Below are 21,728 nucleotides of genomic sequence, written 5' to 3'. Positions count from 1 at the left end.
AGTCTTGGTGTGGTGGAAATGACATCATGTGTCTGAACAGCAGCAAGTGCTTTAATACTGCTATTTTCAAAAGACATTCTGAAGCGTGGGTTATACTTTTGGAATTATACTGATAGAGATATGAAGAATTTGCATTGGTATGGATATTGGTCTAGTGATACAAATTTTAAGTCAATCTTGTTATATGTATATTTCTGTTCTTGATTAAGGTACTGTGATTGTACAGTTCATTTAAAAATACAGGTTAATAGATAGTCATCTATAATAGTTAAGCTTGTAGTCGTGTTAGTTAGGTTTTCTAGGTGTTTCAGATGGATAGATATTCTTCAAATTTTTCAGAGGTGGAAAAACAATGTTAGGTCATGGTTTGTCTTTAAAGTTGTGGTTACCAGTTATACAGCAAGTAAGGAAGAGATGGATTTATAGATTGTAGGAGTCATCACAAAGCTGGAAGATTTCTCTGTTATTTATTAATTTTATGTATATAAGTGTTTTGCCTGCATGTATATATCTGCACCTGTGAGTGCCTGGTACTCATGGAGGCTAAGAGAAGCTGTTTGATCCCCTGCAACTTGAGTTACAAGTGTTTGTGAGACCCTATGTGGTTGCCAAGAATTGAACCTAGGTCCCCTAAAAGAGCAGCCAGTGCTCTTAACTGCTGAGCCATCTCTCCGGTCCTCCTACTTTCATTCAAGGATTAGCCCGATCTCATTGATAAAGCAGAACAATGTCTCTTGTTCTGGACATCTCATGGTCACTGTTCGACCCCTTTCACTTACAAAGTCTATACTCTGTCTCTACGCCTGACGTCCATCTCGTGGGCCAGGGTTAGTCTTTGATTTAGAAGACAGGAAGAATACTTACGGTTCCCCCTGACCTTGAATGTTGTCATGAGTGAACACAGAACGATGTGGCTGAAAGGAAAGGATTTTCAGCGTCATCAGGGTTTGAACAGGTATCACTAACAGGTAATTTGGGTAATAGCATGGCAACTGTCTTGACATTTAATATTTCCTGTTGTAAAAAACCAAGAGGAAGGAAAAAACAATCCACCAAATTAAGGGTTTCGGTGTGCTTAATAATTAAAGCATTTTGAAGGGTGCTTTCAATCAGAATACCCAAGGTCCAAACTTTGGAACACATCCACAATCTGGTCTCTCCAAGCTTTAAGGGAAAGTTGAGTCCCATTGATTTTTCCAAGGTCAGGAATATGGCAAGAACAAAGACATCAAATCACAGGAGCAGGGAGGCTGGACCCCTTCATTCAACCTCACTCTCTAGCGCTCTCTCAGACAAGCAGAGGGAAGACACAGCTAGCAAAACCCACATTCACTCCGAGCTTTTCCTTCGCAGACGACATTGCCACATAGGTACAGATGGGAGAAAGTCAACAGCCAGACATCCCATGCTGCATTTGAGGTTCAATTCTCTGCTCTCAACGGGGTCAGGGTCAGGGCAGGGAAGCACATGCAGTTTTTCAAAAGGGAAGACAGAGAACTTCCAGAATAATGCAACAGACAATATCCAGGTAACATATAATGCTTTACCTTAGAAGAGAAATATTGGTAGAAATCCCCAGTGCACTGAACTCTCAAAAGAGTTTCCTTTCTTTTTAAACTAAGCATCAAGACCAGTATCTGTAATAGATACTTATAATATTGGAAATGACAAGCCTCAGCATCCTGTATAGCCACACAAACACTTCAGAGAATGAAACTTAGCACATTTGTTGGATACGGAAACTGAGTGCGATTTACATTGATCATCTGCAGGTTATGTTTTCAGGAAATAGATGCATTGGACCCACTATGTTTCAAACATTTAGCTACCCGCTGAGATAACAAGTCTGATAATAACAGAATTTAGTTGTTATTATAGCCATGTCTTCAGACATCAGGACCGGAGCTTGGATACGCATAGTTATTACTGATTATTATAACCTAGAAAGATTTTCCCTGAAATTGTTCATAGAAACTTCTGGTCCAAGGATGGGTAGGGAGCCCTGGAGATCCCTTCAGTATGAGTCTGTTGATCAGGCCCCTTCCTAAATTTATCTCCCATCTTCCAATCAATGTTGTCTATTTAGTGCAGATTAAGTATTTTCACTATGAAAACTTGAAGCTTTAAGTCTATTAATTGGTAGCATTTGTTAATAGCATCCCTAGAGTTTCTTTTCAACTGAGCATAGAATACATAAATCTAAACCTAAAGAGTGGATGAGAATTACTGACGGCATGAATTATTTACTTTTACAAATCAGTATAAAATTCCTACAGGATTTAAAATTGCAAAGTGATATTATTAAATATAAAATATTAAAAGTATAAGTTATATTATTTTTAAGGATAATGAAGACTACGCTGGGTACATTGTCATGCTTTTAATCTCAGTACTCTGGAGACAGAGGCAGGCAGATCTTAGTGAGTTCAAGTCCAGCCCACAAAGGTTACATAGGAAATGCCTGTCTAAAAAAAAATAATAACGAAGACCAAACTGTCTTCTAAACACTTTTTTAGATCTTTAATTAAAGAAATCATTAATCAATTTAAATATACGAAGAATCAAGTGTAAGTCATCTATATGCATGTGTTACATTTCCGGCTTCATTCTAACCCCCTGTTAAGTTAAAAATTGAAGACCACTTTCAATCAACCTGTTAGTTAACGGAATCTACATGTGGAGGTTATTGTCCATTATTTAGCATTACCATTGGAACTGTACTTGCTCAGTACCTTTGAGTCTCCAGCCTCCAAAATTATTTAAATGAATTGTTTCTTTGAGAGTTAGGAAAGCTGGGTGTAGCTCCGAGTGTGGCCAGGGGTCACTCACTTCCTGGGGGTGTGAGCCAGCAAATTCCTAGCTCTTAATCATCTTTCAGAATGTGCCTTTTCCCCTTGCTTCACATCCTCCCAATCTTGTCCCCACTCCTGAATCATCAATTTCCCCATAGTATCCAGTTTCTCAGGCTAGAATATAATCCTTGATTTTATCACAGAGATGCTGTGGATCTCATAAAATCATGACTTTTGAAGACGTTTAAAGGTCTTTAATAGAAACCATCCCTGGATGAGCTGATCACTAGAGGCCTGTTTCTCAGGAGAGTTGTGTAATTCCAGTGTTGAGTTCATGTCTTTTACAAGGTCTCCGCCGCTAGAGGAATAGTGTGTCAATGGTCATTCATGAATGTGTGCTTGCTGCTGTTTGAGGCACTGTCTGCTATCGACCTAGGACATTCAGCTCAGATTCCTCATCCTCCAATCGGTGAGACACAATGAAGATGCATCCCGCCCCCCGCCCCCCCACAGGGCCCAGAAAGCAAAAAATGTCTCACCTGATAGTTTTCCTTTGCCATGTAAAGACTCCCCTCCTCAATCTTATGCACCGAGCAGTCAGGAAATGAGCTAAATATTATGTATTTTAGTCATGTGAAAACCCACAGTGGCGACAACTCAACCTCACTCTGTGCACTGGTTAAACCCTAACCCCAAAGAGATTGGATGGCTTGCTATGGCAAATTCATGACAAAAAAGGGATGGAAGGACAATATTAAGCAGCCCTGCGTTGAATGAGGTATTATGGCAGACTAGATGGACTAATGTGGTTAAAGTCAGCATCTGTATTTTGTCTTTAGTAGGGAGGTTTGTGTTCCTGTGGGTATTCAAGCAAAGTGCTTTCCTATGCTATCTTTGCTACTGAGTCTGCACTCTATTGCCCCCTAATGGTAATCAGTGGTAGTGACATGTTAAAAGTTGTTTTTCCCTTTTGGCTGTGGTGATTAATTGTGAAAAGATTTTCTGAAGCCCACAGGGTAATTTGAAGTAGATAACGATCTGTTTTTCCTACCATGCTGTTCCCTTTCCAGCACTCTCAATTCTCTAGAAGAAATGACTTGCTGGCTGCCAATGTTTTAGGCTAGTGTCCATTTCTATTTTAACGGCTCAGGTGTTTCTGTAACTTCAGGCACATCTGAGGTAAATATAGAACAATATGCGCTTACAGCATTTGGAGAGGCTTACCCAGACTGTGGGTTTTAAGAAGGCAGCTTCCAAGTTAACAGTCGCAATTACCATACAGGACATTTTGAGCAAGAATATACTACGATTATCTTTCCTCCTTCTACAAGAGCTAGTTCCAGACAGGCTCCAAAGCTACAGAGAAACCCTGTCTCGAAAAAAACAAACAAACAAAAACCCTGCCCCTTCCACAAATTTATCAGATGGGAATATGTTTAAAAAAAACAAAAACAAAAACAAAATCTCAGGGTGACGCAAAGCTTGTCAACTTATCCATGGGAACTTATGGATGAGAGCCATCAATTTTTGTAAAACAAACTTACTCTTTGTCTGTCCCTGTCTGTTCCCTCTCTCCCCTTCATCCCCAAGTTTATGTGTTAGTTCTGGAAGGCTGTTCAGAGGAGAGTTAAGGCTCCCTACAACAAACTGGCATTTCAGTCTCCCCATAGCAACACAAGTTCCCTCCCACAATATGCAAAGCAACAATATAAAACACTTACGTATAAAACACTATGTGCATTTATGTAACGGATAAAGGAATGCTAAAAATTCAGCCCAGAGAACTTGAAGTGCAGAGGAGAGGTGTGTGGCGGGCCAGCCAAAGCTAAATCAGGGCTCATTAATTTAGACTTGCTGAAAGGAACCCTGAGGTATGCATCTGTGGAAATCCCCAAATTCCTTGGCTGCCTTCCCCAGAACTCGGGGTGCCATTTAGAATCTATCTGTTCTCAAGTTCTGCAGATATCACACAACTGAAGAGTTAAACGGGAGGCAACTGACCTCAAAGTTCAGTCAAAGTTGGGAGGGAATTTGGAGCAGGCAGGCTCTAGAGAACAGCATTGCAGGGAGTGATGTGGCCAGAATGTGGCCTGCATCTCCCGGGCAACAGAATATTTGGGAATGGCTGACAGTTTAAAAGAAATTCATGGCAACCGAGAGACACTGGAGCTAACATGGCCGGGAGCAGGTGAGCTCAGGGGACAACAGGCAACGCTTTAGTTCTCTGCACTAAAAGCAAGGACTGACAGAGAGCAACTGAGTACGGAAAAGAGACAGATGTAGGAAACAATACACGCTACGGCCCTTGTTTATGTGGCTAAGCATTTGAGAGTGCCATTTTGGATTTGAGAAACTTGACCCGTACCACAGGGGAGCGCACAACCCATAGCCCCTCAACTACTGGCCATGACATCTCACGGGACTCCTCCCCAGCCTCACTTTACTGCCTGGTCACAGCAAAGTGACCTAAGGAAGGGCCAGGGTAGCCAGGATGGCTGCCGCAGGTGGGGGGTATCCGACCCTACCCTGTGGGAGCTGCTGACGGGTGAACTGCAGGACCTCTTAGACATCACTGGGCTACGAGGCGGCTTACCCAGGACAAATGTCTTGCTTTTTAAATCAGCCTAGAAAAGCCATAAGAAGTGGGTTAGTTCTCATCTTCAGGATGTGGCCTGTGGGAGGAACCTTCTTGGTTGGCTGTTTTCCATGCACACACAGCATGCCAAGCTCATGAATACTAGCCGAGCAGGAAGGGTGAACAGTCTGCATAAAGGCTCCATAGAGCTTCCATCCTCAGGGCTCAGCCGCTACTCTGCTAGGAGACTCCCAGTGAAGAAAAGATGTGGAGTGGGAAGCTGGTAGGAGAACGTGTTTGAATGTAATGTAGGTGGCTCAGAACATACATCGGAAATATTACCTCTTAAATCGGAAATATTACCTCCTTATTAAGAGAATACTTAATAACCGCATCTAAAACACTCTTCAGCCCGTCTGTTTTCTTCGCATTTACCAAGTGGCAAGCAGTAACAAACAAGGCAAGATAAGAGAAAATTTGACCTAATGCCTATCAGTTTTATGGACATCATTAGGCTTTTAAGAAGCAAAAAATGTTCTATCAAAGTTCCTATAAAGAAAGTGATATTTGGTGGGGGCTGGAGAGATGGCTCAGAGGTTAAGAGCATTGCCTGCTCTTCCAAAGGTTCTGAGTTCAATTCCCAACAACCACATGGTGGCTCCCAACCATCTGTAATGAGGTCTGGTGCCCTCTTCTGGCCTGCAGACATACATACAGACGGAATATTGTATACATAATAAAGAAAAATATTTCCCCAGCCTGGTCTACAAGAGCCAGTTCCAGGACAGGAACCAAAAGCTATGGAGAAACCCTGTCTCTAAAAATCAAAAAAGAAAGAAAGAAAGTGATATTTGGGAGGAGTGGGGGGTGGAAGATGGGAGGTCGTGAAATATAGTCAAATACTGTGTATTGCCTGACTCCAGCTTCTTTTGGTGTTGTCTCAAAGCAAGATCTTCACTATGACAGTGAACAGTCGCATCTTCACATGAGTTAGCTTAATTTTTCTTTCCAGGGCTGTCCTAGCAATGGAGGGTCTAGATTTTTGACTAGACTTAAGAGAACGTTAGTAAGACTAAGAATACTTTCAAGTAAAAGATTGGGCTCTCGCTTAGACTAAATTTCATGGTCATTAGTGGGCACACTCTGCAGTCTCTTGGGATGGCATATGGCTGCCATGCTCGTCTAAGGCTGTGGAAGAAGGTATTGCTGCTCCCCAGTCTCCATTTCTGTTTATGTCTTCACTCATGTACATGGTCGTTGAGAGCAGACCACCGTTCCTAACCTCCCTTGTACCTAGCTGTGCTCAGGTGACATTTCTGAAAGAGGAAACAGATTTTGAAACTATCCTGGTTTCTAATACCTGTGGAATCACCATGGTAGCATGGGATGTGCTCTCTCGCTGTCTCTCTCCCTCCCCCCCTCTCTCTTTCTTTCTCTCATCCATGTGAGTTAAAGAATAGTTGACATGGGTTAATAAAAAATGTTACTATAGTGATTTTAGGCATACTGTTCTATGCCTATTAAAATATTATTTTTTTGTGTCAATGCTTTCTTTCCTTGTGATGAATATGAGATCTGAGACTAAATCACTTTGTTTTCATATTTACAGCTGTGTTCTGTCAGCTTATATTCTTCTCATGAGTATGAAATAGATTCCCAGGGTTTAGAAAACTCAGAGAGGGATTAATGTTCAACATTTATTCCAAAATATGAGATAATTCAAGAAACAAAAGTTTTCCTAAAATTAGTCATTTAATATAGATATTAAAATATTCTTTTAAAAAATAATGTTGTTGTGAATACTTCTAGTCTTCCATATTATTCTAGACACATTGATCCCAAAAGACTGTATGAAATGATCTTGGCTCTTATGATAGAGAAAAACCCCTTTATATTTTAGTTTTTCCCATTACTATAATGATGAGTTCAACATCTCTCTAAGTCAGAAAGGTAAGATTCTGGTCACGACCCCTTTGGGAGTTGCCTATTAGATGTCCTACATATCATATATTTATACTATGATTTGTAACGGTAGCAAAATTACATTTATGAAGTAGCAACAAAAATAATGTTATGGTTGGGGATCAGCACAACATGAGGAACTATATTAAAGGATCTCAGCATTTAGGAAGGTTGAGAACTGCTGCTCTAGAAGTACTTTCTCATGGGATGATTAAGCTTTATATTGGTTTTAAAAATAGAGTCACAGAGAGAGGGGTAAAAGGCACTTCTTTTTTTTTTTAAAGATTTATTTATTATGTACACAGTATTCTCAATATTCTGCTTGCATGTATGCCTGCAGGACAGAAGAGGGCACCAGATCTCATTACAGATAGTTGTGAGCCACCACGTGGCTGGGAATTAGGACTTTTGGAAGAGCAAGCAGTGCTCTTAACCGCTGAGCCATCTTTCCAGCCCTAAAAGGCACTTCTTACCTTAGACATGATCTAAAGTATAAAGTAGCATTATAGTTCTTAAAAGATTTTAATTATGCTTCCCTTGCTGAGATGAAAACTCAGAGTGGAGAGGATCGGTCCTTAAGGTACGCTATTCTTTCCTCCTAAGATCTCTTTTCACACCTAGGATGACATCATAGATGGGCTGTATCGTTGGATGGTGATGGGGATTCTCAAGACTACTAAGGATGATGGAGATCGGACTGGTGCTCACTGCTACTGAAATGTGGTTACATCCGAGCTTTAACCCCTTTCTTATCTACAGAGGCCCTTGTGTCCCTTTCAAAGGATGAAGTCTAAGGATGAGCTGTTGTTTGAAGTCTAACGGGAAAAATTTTGGGTTCCCTCTTACTTAAAATCAAAACTTTTCTGTGCGAGATTGATTTCATCTTGCTTGTTAGCATCACTTTCTAAGACCAATCACTCATTTCAAAGTGGTACCCTAGGGATAGTTAAGTACTAGCTGGCCTGTGGGACTGCGCTGTATTAGAAATGGATGCTTTGTGGTCCACACCAAAGAGTCATCCTTGGTGTATCCTGTGGAAGAGCGGGGGTTCAGACAACTAATGTCGAGGATCACCCTGTTCTTGGACTCTCTGAACATGCTGATGGGTGAAATGATGAGAAGTGATTACTGAGAAGTGACCAGAGTTGATAAGCACTGAGCCTATGTCTCTGAACAGGATAGCCCCCAAGCTGACTTGAAACTTAACACAGAATCTCATGGTTACTTTTGATTAAGAAGTAAGTTTTAGGGTTTCCTTCTCAGTATGGGTGTAGTTGCTATGCAGATTTGTCTCTTAAATTATGGGATGGAGGCCATGCTGATGATGTTAAAAGTTAGCAGTCACAATTTGCATAACTTTTTAGACCTTGTAAGACGTCATGAATCTAAAGGCAGACACCTACTGAACATCGTGGAAAGTGCATGCAATAAATTGAACCACACTCAAGATGCAGTTACCTTTGGTTCTGGTGAACTTATCTCCTGTTGATGAGGGTATTTGGGAAGGAGAGGAGGTGAGGAGGCCTGGGTGGGCTGAAAGCACTCACAGGCCAGAGAAGAGTGACACGGAGGGGAGGGAGACAGACAGCTGGGGAAAGGCGTGGCAGTTCCATCTTCTGAAGCAAATGAAGGTGGCTTAAATGTTGAGGAAAGACAAGATGTGATTATGACTGTGCTCAGATGAAGAGACCTAGTCCTCAGAGAGTACCTTTCTTGTCTAATAGCTGGAAAGGTCATAAAAATATCTCGGGGAAAGTGGTATTAGTGTATTCTTGCTTTGAAAGCACTGACTTAGCTTGTGGAATTTTAATTTCCGAATCTCAATGAGTATGCTTTGGGTACTGTGGGTGGTTGGAGATATCAGCGTTCTTAGTCTTGTCTGAGAGGCCTTTCTTCCCCCCTTCAACATGACGGGAGTAAAGCTCCTAAGACTCTGCAATGACACCTAACTTGCCTTTCAAGTTGGTTAAAGTAAGGTAAACAGTCACACAGCTAGGGAGTCGGAACCTCTTTGAGCATAGTGCGAGTTGTTTGCTGAGCTCACCTCAGTACGATGAACGCTATTTCTAGGATAGTATCTGAAATAGGCAGGTAGATCACTAGACAAACCTGTCTATCTGTCAGCTATCTCATCTCTAAAGTGGGGATAACCATACTTCTGGGTTTTGAAAACTAAAGATGCTGGGTTCTAAGAAGAGCACCTGACACAAAAGTTAATGGTTAGCTATCATTATTAATATTAGAATATTAGAAAAATGATGAGCTTCACTATATAAAAGTTAAATTTATAGTGAGGAATAACGGGACAGTGGAATTGTACCATACAAATCCCCACCATTCTAATAAACTATGTCATGTTTGCAGATTCCTTCCACCCTGGAGTTTCTAATGCTCCTATTCCTCATAAGAAAGCCTGCTAAGGCAGTGTCAGAAGTAAATATTTAGTAATGTCATTAACTCTTCTGGATTATTGTAAACCTGGTTAGTCCCAGTTATTAGGCCAAATTAAATACCTCACTACTGGTTTTTGCTGCCTTGAAGTCTTCTTTGGGGGTTCTAGGGTGTGTGCGAATGCCTAGTGAATATTTTAAGCAGTCAGGGTCCTCCTCTTCTTCTTCCTCCTTGATGTGCAGTGGCGGTGTCTCCTCTGCATTGTTGTGGTCATACCACGGGATAGCTCGCTCTTGGGCTCCCGGCAGCTCTCTTTGGTATGCAAGCCCCTCCCGGATATTCTCATCCTCCTCTCCAATGACAGGAAGAGTTAGAGCCAAGGCACCCACATTGGTGCATGCAGAGGCCACAAATTTATCGCCTAGGACTTCAAGAATTTTGGTAGGGTCTGAAATGCTCCTTCTCTTTTTATTCAAATCTTTGAATTTGCTTTGTGTGTCCATCCTGGAATCTTGAAGAGACACTGTATCATCCGGCTGGGCCCCAGCTGAGGTGATGCTCGAGCGAGGAGAAGGTGAGAGACAGTGAGATGATTTGACTGGTAGAGATGCTGGAGGTAGTGTGAGGGGGAGGCAAGAGGGCTCCTCCTTAATTTCAAGGATGACCCGGTCTGGGATGTTCGGTTTGGCCTGGTCAGATGGTAAGATTAAAGCGCTAAACTTCTCTAATTCAACCAAGAAGTTGTCGAGGACAGAGGACGGTGTTGGAGCCAATGGGTTTGCTGGTGGACACCAGTCTGTCAGGGATAGCCACTCTTGGGCAGTTCCCTGTAGGTCTCCTTTCTCTGTGCTGGGCAGAGCATTAAATACAGGAAGACAGGTCTGTTCACTGGAAGCCCACTTATAAATGAGCAAGAATTAAGATGTGAAACAAACAAAGAAAACAAAAAGACATGAAAATACAACAACAGAGAAATAGAGGGAAGGTGTGGTGATAATATAATTCAGGCTGTAGCCCAGACATAGATGGAAGATATTTAGAGGACATCTAGATGGGGAAAAGTTATCTGAAATTTAAATGCATAAAATCATTTAGACTAATTGTAAACCTTACTTGAGCAATCGGACTCTATTCGTTTTGGAAGATACCCTAAGCATCAAAAGAGGAGATAGAGCTTCTTAGAGATCAAGAGGGCAGACAATGCAACCCCAAGGGGCTTTCTATTAATCTACCTCTCTGAATCTGCGTGGACTCTTATCTATATTTCAGATGTATCTGGGGATTGTTACACAGAATAATATCAAACTTTGTTTTAATCCCCATATTTATTTACTATTCTCCCTCCCTGCAGAGGTGCCCACTCCTTTAAGTTTTTACAATCGCCCCATCTCCACGGCATAAAATATTTTAGATTAGTATACATGAACACATGTTTAAGGGAATAAGTGCTAAAAACGTATTTCTTAATCAAAGAGCCCTGTGATCAGAATGAAACCAATCTTGCAAAACCCCTGCTTTAAAGTTTAAAAAAAAACAAACTCCAAAGTAAATGTTTACACAGAAGGGGACATGAGAGGATGGTGCAAAGTCATATTCTAAGCTTGATATTTTATGTAAACCCAAAGAATGTAATTTATAGATTGTCTGAAAACAAAATATCAAATTTCCTTTGATAGTTCATGGAAGTTTTTCATACTGGTTAGAGTTCTATTTTACACTTCTTGTTACGAATACAAAAGTGCAAGATTTAATCTTAGTATTTAGATTTTGGAAATGGGTGAAACTGAAAGTAACTCAAGGTGGATATCTTCATTTTTTTTTCTCATGTGCACAGAAATATCATATTCACAAGAAATCTCTAAATTTCACCATCGTCATTGCAATTGTAGTCTCTATTGCTGTCTGCCACTACCGACTTTACTGCCACTCCCCCCATGTTGCCTCTCTACATGTTAAAAGGCCAAAAGAGCCAACACTTTAAGATGGACTTGATAATACCAAAATTAAGTGTTAATTTTGATTAAGGAGTTCCTCTATCACAAAACATACTTATAACACAAAATTAAAGCTGTTTCATCTTTTTAAAAAAGAATTTATTTTTTTTTAATTTCATGTGCATTGGTGTTTTGTTTGCAAATATGTCTGTGTGTCTGTGTGAGGGTGTCGGATCCCCTATAACAGGAATGACAGACAGTTGTGGGCTGCCACGTGGGTGCTGGGAGAACGCATTCCTATCTCTATTTGTAAGTATCAGTCAGAAAACAGGAGCTCTACCTGGTTGCTGCTTTTGTACCTCACTGTGTAAAAAGACCTATTTCTTTTCCTTTTTTTTTTTTTTTTTGACCAGGGCAACACTACAGGAATTTCCTTTATTAAGCCAATAACATCATAGGATAAATAACCAGTTGAGATGAAACTAAAATTTCTTTCAATTATGGACTTAAACTTTGACATACTTTTTTTTTGGAACAATAAGAAGACAATGATTGGTTATTAGCGAAACTAATGCACTCCTCTATTTACAATGTGCTATTACAACAAAAAACATAAATGGTATTTAAAACCTATTCAGAGCAAAGACCAGAAACACCGACTTAAAATATTAGCCTGCCATTGTTAATTAAAACATATGGGAAAAGTTCTTCATTGCTAAGTAAGCATTTGTGCTTTCCTCTTCTGTGTCAGCTTACTTAACGGTTAGGTCCCTCGACAGTCATCTAATGGTTTTTTGTTTTTTTTTTTTTTAAGATAAATAGAGGGTAGGCAAAGCAGAGGTGGATGATGAAGATTCTGATTTTCCCCATCATCAACAGAAACTACCGAAGGAAGGACGTTGCTCTCTCAATGTTCAGTTCTAGAAACTTCATAATCAAAACGGTCTGTTTCCGCACAGCCTTGCCTTTATCTCAACTAAAACAGTTAACACTTTATATAACCAAATACATTGTTTTTCATGTTGGGAGGCATTTATTTGACAATATTTTGGAAATAGCTCACTGGTGATTTAAAAATTTTATAGTTTAAAATAACTGTAAAGGAGAAAGAGACCCTTAAATACACCCATAAAATACCTTATAATTCAACAGGAAAAGGAGAAAAAAAACATCCTGTGAGTCAGGGAAGAAGGAGGATGCCTTAGTCTAATGAACCAGTTGAGGAGGGAAGGTCCTTTCTACACTCTACTGAGAGAGTCATCTTCAGTTACCAGCTAAAGTGAATCAGGGGAATTTACGGTCCTAAAACTAGTGAAAAAAGAACTGTGGATATTTCTAATAATCTATCATATTTTCATGTGATATTATAGGCCCAAAATTAAAATAATGTTTTATGCTATGTAGAAAATTCCTTAACACTTTCATAGATTATTGTAAACCTAGTAAGTATAATACACTTTAGGGGTAAATGTGTGTATGTGTGTGTGTGTGATATATATACACCAAAATACAGGCACTTATCCAAAAATGCTGATGCTACTAACATTTCCTCTTTATGCACTAAAACTTGAAAGTGGAATTAGCAAAAATGAACACCAAGCCTTTATCCCAGCATCTATTTGAGAAAAATTACATTTTCTCCTCTGGCACTCACGTATATGAACACAATATATGAATTTGCTCCTTTTCGATAATATGATGATCGGATACCCCCAGATCACCCACTGATTCTCATGCTCCGAGTTCTGAACTGCAGCATTAACGTTCTAGAAGGGCTTCTTACCTTGTTGGAGCTTAGGCTGTGGACTCTGTCGCTAGAGTAGCTGTGGGGTATGGGAGGGGCGGGGTACTCCTCGGCACCTTCTGCATTCTTCTTGATGACTTCTACATAGGACACAGGGAAGATGCCTTGCCTGTTGCTGCCCGGGATCTTGCCTTCATACCAGTTTTGATCAACTCTTTTAAGAAGAATAATCCTATCGCCCTGTAACGAGCATTGGGAAGATATTTTGTAAGGAGAGACACAGTAATAGGAAAAGCATGATTGTCATTGTTTTCTGATAAACAGTGGTTTTCTAGTTGGAGAGTTTTATGCCTCCGATTTTTGCTTAATCAGAAGAATGCAAGAGGGCTGGAGAGATGGCTCAGAGGTTAAGAGCATTGCCTCTCTTCTTAGAGGTCCTGAGTCCAAGTCCCAGCAACCACATGGTGGCTCACAACCATCTGTAATAGGGTCTGGTGCCCTCTTCTGGCATACACATAGACAGAATATTGTATACATAATAAATAAATATTTTAAAAAAAGAAGAATGCAAGAAAGGTTCTAGTGTTTATTAGAAAAGCCTAGATTTTCAGCGTGGATGCATGTTAAATCGTCCATTCGTGACATTAGAGTCCTAAGGGTGCTTAAAATCCTGAATCCATTCCGTTAATGGGAAGGGGCTGCTACATGCTACACACTGGCATGAAGTGAAATGGTTTGTGGAAGTTGCTCCAAGGCAGCCGGTGTGAAGAACACCGTCTCGATGACAGTAGCCTCATCTCATCTCTACCAGAAGGGACGTGATGGTCTGCAGAAAGAAGGAAGTGCTTCTGAAGAGGGTCACGGAAGCCATCCTCTGCAAGGCATACAGTTGAATGGCTCACCGTTTTCCTTCTTTAATCTGCGCGTCCTGAGAGGTGCCAGAGAATGAGTGAAAAGCAAGGGGCAAGAATGGCAGTCTAGAATACGCATAGCTGTGGAGTGGGCAGACGTCTCCCTGCTCCCATCAGGACAGTGTAACATCAGCATCCCTTCAGTTGGTGAGTGGCTGCGCCGTTCTGGCCATTCGAATAGACTCTGATTTTTGCAACAGTAGGCACTTGGAATCACTGCTGTGATTCCTGCAATGGGCAGGCCAAGGGCAGACAACTTTAACTATTTACTCAAAACCACAGGAGGGTCACACCAAGGTTAGCAAGCCATTGCTAAAGAGCAAACCCAGTGGGCACAGCTCGGAGCTATGGAACTAGGGGAATTGGGTCTGATAGAGTCATGGAGGGGCCATCTATTCATTAGCTTCAGGGCAGCAGGGAGTTCTTTTCAGTGCCAGAGCCCTGAAGATCCTCTTCAACTCATTATGCTGGATGGTTTGCAAAATGTGCCCCATCCACCCTGAGTGGAGCACACTGAAGAAAGAGGAATTTCCCTCCCTCTCAAAACTGCATCAATTTTCTAATGTGCTCAGAAGCAGCAGCTGATAGTTAGACCTTCCTGGGGAATTTCACACAACGGCCTATCTTTACAGTGTGGACCACGAGACAGTACACCGTGTTCAGTTTTCTGTGTCAAGCGGTGCACAAGGAAGGTAAGAGTATGGCGGATGGTGCAGAACTTGTAGCGGGAGGAGAAAACTCTACCATCTCCTGCAGACCTGAACCTCCCCGCCATCACTCTACAAGACAAAGTACTCGGATAGCTTGCTAGAGAGATTGGGAACCATCACGAGGTTTGGAGAAGATTGATCAAGGAAATGGGATTGCACAACTGGCTCCCCAAAGGCTTTTGGAGAGGACATATTTTCATTACTTTAGGACCATCCATTGATTCCAAGATAGAGAAAAATAAATACTGGCTACTTATTGAAAATTGACTAATGGGACAGCCTAAAGACAATTTGGAATGTTTTCTTCAAATTGTGTTCTCTATGTGTTCGAAAATGCATTCTAAACAACTAAAAGGCACTCTCCCCTTGGGGTTCCACATGTGTGCTTCTTGGTATCCAGTTGAGGCACCCCTTTGGGGGGGACTCAGGGTCTTGCTTCTTAGGCTAAGCCACAGACTCTGTGTCTCGAAGGGACCCCACTCTGGAAGGGACACAGGGCCGAGAGGCAACAGTGATCCTGGGCCATCCTGACTTCCTTGAAGGAACGGAACAAAACCTAGGATGTTCTAGAAAATAAGGTAATCTGTCTTGGGTTCAGAACTGTACAGTCTGCGAGAACGCCCCAGTGAAGAACACAGCTGGGGTACCTTTCGCAGGGAGAGCTCCACGTTTGTGTCGGCATTGAAGTTGTATTTGGCTATGGCTTCTCCGATCTCTCCAGGCTGGACTGGGGGTGGTGGTCTGGCCGGTTGTGCTTTCTCTGGAGGCATCAGTTTCTATAAAGAAGAACAGCTATTGGTTCTTAAACTTGTGATAACCTTTGGGACAGCATCCTGCAGAGGTGAGGAGGAAAAGGGACGTACCTCTACGTATGAGATTGGGAAAATGCCCACTCTCCCGTGGTGCTCGCCCTCGTACCAGTTCTGGTCAATTTTCCTGAGGATGTAGACGGTATCTCCTTTCTTAAATGATAGCTCCCTGCAAGAGACATGACCAATGGACTCTCTGGAGGAGTAACATTTAGTCTTATGATTGACATTCCATAGTAATCTGAGAAATACCCTGCCCACATGAAAACACCTGCCAAGCTCAGTTAGATGAGGGTTTTCCTTACACGTTTTAGAGGTCACTTATGTGATCTTGGAAGTGATTTCGAAGATTAGGTATATGGATCACACCTGTATAAACCACATCCTCTGAGGACATGAAATTTGAAAGAGGGGACAGATTATTGTGACCTTGCTAGTCTATAGTCATATATAATATTTATAACCTAAGCCGGGCGGTGGTGGCGCACACCTTTAATCCCAGCACTCGGGAGGCAGAGGCAGGCGGATCTCTGTGAGTTCGAGACCAGCCTGGTCTACAGAGCTAGTTCCAGGACAGGCTCCAAAACCACAGAGAAACCCTGTCTCGAAAAACCAAAAAAAAAAAAAAAATTTATAACCTAACATTTTGGCTTGCACCAGGAGTATTTCTGAACACCAACTTAGTTTTTGAATATGTATGGAAATTATACGCAATTAATTGTTGTTAAATATAAATATGGTTATTTTCTACTTAATATAGGCTTGCATTTAGAATTCTGGATATATTCAGCAAAGGGAAAGTTGCCTTATTACCCAGTTTTCCAAACTCTGTCCCTCTCATGTCAGGGATAGAGTCCTATTTTGATAAATTTGCTGTATTTTTATAGCACTTTGAAATACTGGCTATTTTGGACCTATGGGAAATGAGATGTTGTCTCTTCTCCCATCTAAAATGGAGACATTTTGTTGGGTATGTTACTTAGATTTAGTATTAGAAGGATTAGTTTTGAGCTGTTAAAATAATAGAAATAGCTTTAAATCATATTTTTTAAAACATAGGTATATAAGTGTGTGTATTATTCATATTATGTACAAAAGCATTCACATCTTTTTTTGGTCATTTAAAGAGGCTAAAACTGGCTTGATATGCAGTTTTCAGAGGTACATGGGTGTGTGAGCCTTGAAAGTGACACAACTTGCCCATTACCCTAATTTTTATGTTAAATATAGAACCACATTGGAGGTGACGGGTGTTCTCTTTATATCTTCTGAGAAAGAAACAAGAGGAGGCTCATTAAGCTATAATAAGACCAAGCTATTTATAGGAAGAGCAGACCCACTTTCTTTTTGGGGCTTCTCTGGATGGCTGGTGAATCTACTTTACCAAATGCTCACACAGTTAGATTTCGTGAGACAAAGCTCCTCATGCTCTCAGTGAAAGGTGGGATGGTGCAGACGGAAAGGTGTCAATGGCCTCCCTGCTCCATCCCCGCAGCAGTGTGGGGGAGCAAGATTCTCCCACTTTCCATCTAAGAACTCCAGAAGAGGATGGGACCCTTGGGTAGGATGAGGGGCGTGGCTATGGGGCAATCGAAAGCTAGTGACCCAACCATATTCTTGGCCCCTTCCTCTGTGATGTGTGTCATCTCCTCATTGAAGCTTGTTTATATTTGTGTATTTATTTTACACCTATTTGTGTGCGCTGTGTGTGCAGGTATATGTGGACATATATAACACCATGTCTAGAGATCAGAGGACAATAAGAAACTAAAGGATTAGGTTGTCAGGCTTGGTGTAAAGAACTTTTATCCCCTGAGCCATCTCATTGACCCTGAATCTTGTGGGTGCTTTCACTTTTATTCTTGATTTTTTTTCAAAATACGTTTTTGAGAATTTTACACATTTATACGATGTGTTTTGATCAAATCAACCCCTGCTCCTTGCGTTCTGACTTCTGTCACACTCCCTGTCTTCCCTCTCAACTTTCTGTTCTTCCTGAAACACATTCTGAGCCTTAGGCAGATGCCCATCTGGTGGCATATACATAGGAATAAACATGTCACAAAGAATAAACAAAATATATAATTTTTTTCATACCATCTTACAGAGCATTGCATCATGGTCTAAGGACAGTCATTGGGACTGGAGTACAGGAGAAACAAAATGCTGTTATGTTGTAGTTCGTGTCTCAAATGCTTCTCAAAGGCCCCTTGTTACAGGCTTTACCCCAACCTAAGCAGTACTGTGAGACTAAAGTGGAAACTCTGAGGTGAAACCAGAAGAGAGGTTTTCTGGTGATGGGGGGGGCGTGCTTTTGAAGGGGGACATCCCCCTCTGATGTAGATCTCCTGTGTGCTCAATACTAGTCTTCCTGATTTACCTGCCTTGTCTTTTGGATGAAGTTCCCAAAGAAACAGCCCAAAAGAATACAACACAGGACTATGATCACATTCACACTCAAGGACCACAGGACAGGATCAGGCCTTCCTTGGAATCTCTAAGCTTTGAGCATTGTGAGACTGAGCATTCACTACACGATCATTGTGCGCAGGTTCCATGGACTGTTCTTGAGGCAGCTGAACTTGAAAATAAAGTATTGTGTCCTAGTTAGCCATTCTGAGGGAGCTAACTGATTAGACTGTATTATAGACTTGAGAGTTGGGTCTTATTTGGAATACATCCCATTGCTACACACACACATGCGTGCGCGCATGCACGCGCGCACACACACACACACACAAACAAACACACAAGGCTGTACACACTCACAGATGCATACATACCTTTCTACAATAGTAAGAATGAAGCCCAAACACATAGTGAGCTTTTTATTGCACTTACTTAGATGTCTGAGCTTTGAAATCATAGACAGCTTTTGCAGGCAATTTCTGAAAGGAGAGGTTAACGTTTAGCACTAATTTAACAATTTTAGATTGCATTTTAAGAACAATAAAACACATATAATGTAAGTGACATGGTCAAGTTACAAATGTATCAGTTAGTGCTCCCTTTCGACTACTGAGCAAAACTGGGATATGGAAGCTTATTTCTTCATTAGGCTTCATTTCAGGAACTCAAGCTGATTAATGCCACAATATGATAAAATGCCTGCCAAGGACTCTGTCTTAGGTGTGTCATTTCTGAACAGATAATTTGTGGAGGACTAGTTGCTCTGACTCCCATGGATTGACTGATGATCTGTCTGAATCACAGTAAAACAGAAGCCGCAAAAGGAGTTATCATATTCTTCACTAAAATACTGATGAGCCAAGAAGTAGTGGCCCACTTGTCAAGAGATTGGTTAGCCAAAAATAGAGGAATGGAGGGTGCAGGAATTTTGGGGCTTATCTTTCAGTTATGAAGGTATACCCATGCCTACCCTCAAACTCTGGGGCCCACAGATCTACTCAAGGCACAACGTACCATGTAGCTAGTGATATCGCTCTTCCCTTCCTAGCAACCAGCAATTCCTTCACCCCATTTTTTTTCCCCTGTGATTTTAGTGAGCTTCAAGAAACTTGGGTAATTTATGGCTTCATAGGGGTTTAGGGATCCCACAGGCTATCTCAGACACCTGTCAGCTGGAGCTCAGTTTTTAATTTCCATTACCCTCATGGCTTCCAAGGCAGTTAGAAAAAGGTAGCCCAGCTCTGGTTTAAGGTGATGGACCAGGAGTCAGAACTTCTCAATGCTACAGGTACTTGGTGGTTTTCTCCAACCAAAGTACTTCTGTAGAAACTCCCTTCCCTCCATAAAACAGGCTAATTAGAATTCTATTAGTTCATGGCTATTAGGCCAAGATTCAGAAAGGCCTCCTTGCCCAAAGTGCATCCCAAGTTGGGAACAACTGGAGCCTAGACCGAGGCTCTGAGTAGAGCTGCTTTTAGTCTCTTCTTGTTGCTGTTAGGTTTCAGTCTGAATTCTTTACTGGTCTGAGGCACACATTTGGCTGGTAAGTGCTTTCTCGGAAGGTCCTTTAAAAACACCCCAATTCTGTTAAGCTACCTCTTTTTCTGGAGTCCCTCTTCGTTCCCGTGATACGCTTCTTCCCAGGTCAGTCAAAGTAGATGAGTAACTTCTAGGGGACTCGTGGTCTGTTGGAAATGATAAGGTGAACCAGAATGAGATCTCATTTCATTGAAAGGAGACTAGGTAGCCCCTTTTCCTTGGTGGCAATAATTTTACCCCTCAAATTTGGAGAGATATCTCTAGTGAGAACATGGATGTAAAACTCATAATTCACTGTTAAGTAATGACATAAGACAAACATATACATTGAAAATGAAAAAAATACACAAAGAACAGAAGTATTATAATCATATATAAATTATTATTATACTGCCAATTAATTACACTGCAATCCTTGGTGTAGATGGTTCATAGCTGTAGGGACTTTTGTACTCCAAATTTATCATGCTTACTATTTCTATTCTTTTTGGTTCCAGTATATAACTATTATCATAAGATATATATAGAATTTTAAAATAACACATTTATATGAACAAATGTTCTATCAAATACAGTTTAAGAAGAAATGATGAAATGGAAGATCAAGTGTGAGCATAACAGGATGATGGTCACATTCCCCACCCCTTTGTGTGTGTGTGTGTGTGTGTGTGTGTGCGCGCGCGTGTGCGTGCGCATGTGCGTGTGTGTGTGTGTGTTTCTGTTTGGAGATACCTATTGGGTTGGAAGACTTCCTATCCACTATGGCTTTCCCTTGTATATGAGTGTTAAGCTAATCAGAAAGTAAGTTATTTATTCCTTAAAATGAAACGATAACCAGAAAGCCTCCTGTGAAGTTGCCAAATTGCTTGTGAAATATTGAGGTCTTATTCACATTAAAGTTAAAGTATAAATAATTACACTGGAAAATGATGACGACAGATATACCTCTTAGTTTCCTAAGCCTGGCATAGTTGTGCGACTTGAACATGGGAATGTAACTGAAAGTTGCCTATATTCTGGTACCATCACAGAATTTTACCTATATACCTGGGTCCAAGTTTAAGAACTATTCATTTTAACAAATTAATTTAAATATGTTAAATAGTATAATCATTAAGATAAATTTTATTTATGTGCAGTATAATTTTTTCAGTGCTTTAAACTCACGTTTTGATAATGTACTATGCTTATTTCAGGGTATCAGAAAATTGAAGAAGGTAGTTAAAAAATGGATGAAACCTGTTATAGTCTAAATGAAAACTGATTACAAATTTAACTAACTTATTGAACTTAAAATGTATCATTCTATTTATTAAATAAATTAAATTATTGTACTACTATGCTATTATTCTATTTATCTAACTTTTTCATATTATATATATTTTTGTGTGTATGGGATTTTTGTCTGCATGTTGTCTGTGCACTATTTGTGTCCAGTGTCCTTGAAGGCCAGAAGAGGGCATTAGAAACTGTGGGACTGGAGTAATAGACAGTTGTGAGCTGCCGTGTGCACACTGGGACAGGAACCTAGGTGCTCTGGAAGAAGAAGGAGCAAGGGGCCCTAACTACTGAGCCATCTCTCCAGCCCCTACTTATTCTTATTCTACATCATGCTGTACAGTAAAAATTAAAGTGAAGGCAAATGCTAATAAGTAAAAAAGCCCAGTAGTTATTAACAATTAATTTTTTGCCCTTAGAAATTATATTTTATATTACACTTTTTAGTTAATAGGGCTTTGAATTCTCTTGCCATTGCTGTAGTCTGTGTAACACCGAGAAGTTTTATCCCCTTGGTTCCTCAGTTCCTCAATTGTACTTAAAATAATACCCACCATTGACTTATGGGAGTCTCAGTTAGATGATGTTTCTAGCTAAAGTTCTCTTTGTCTATCTATCTATCTATCTATCTATCTATCTATCTATCTATCTATCTATCTATCTATCATCTATCT

The 21,728-nt window shown here is 40.7% G+C and overlaps 1 protein-coding gene across 3 annotated transcripts in view; it reads right to left on the bottom strand.

Annotated features, from left to right (window-relative positions):
• Window positions 1-21,728, bottom strand: part of Sorbs2 (sorbin and SH3 domain containing 2) — a 192,338-nt gene that overhangs the window by 7,645 nt on the left and 162,965 nt on the right. For all 3 annotated transcript variants that reach the window (XM_026786919.1, XM_026786920.1, XM_026786921.1), the window contains 6 exons: window positions 19,834-19,922; window positions 18,670-18,716; window positions 15,883-15,997; window positions 15,667-15,795; window positions 13,438-13,638; window positions 865-914 (listed from right to left, as the gene is read on the bottom strand). In XM_026786919.1, the coding sequence (XP_026642720.1) occupies window positions 865-914; window positions 13,438-13,638; window positions 15,667-15,795; window positions 15,883-15,997; window positions 18,670-18,716; window positions 19,834-19,922 (631 nt within the window). The remainder of the gene's footprint in view (window positions 1-864; window positions 915-13,437; window positions 13,639-15,666; window positions 15,796-15,882; window positions 15,998-18,669; window positions 18,717-19,833; window positions 19,923-21,728) is intronic.

The sequence above is a fragment of the Microtus ochrogaster genome, linkage group LG7_11, assembly GCF_000317375.1.
Source record: "Microtus ochrogaster isolate Prairie Vole_2 linkage group LG7_11, MicOch1.0, whole genome shotgun sequence".
Classification (NCBI taxonomy): domain Eukaryota; kingdom Metazoa; phylum Chordata; class Mammalia; order Rodentia; family Cricetidae; genus Microtus; species Microtus ochrogaster.
The sequence above is the reverse complement of the archived record's forward strand: the minus strand, read 5'-3'. Positions and strand labels throughout refer to the sequence as shown.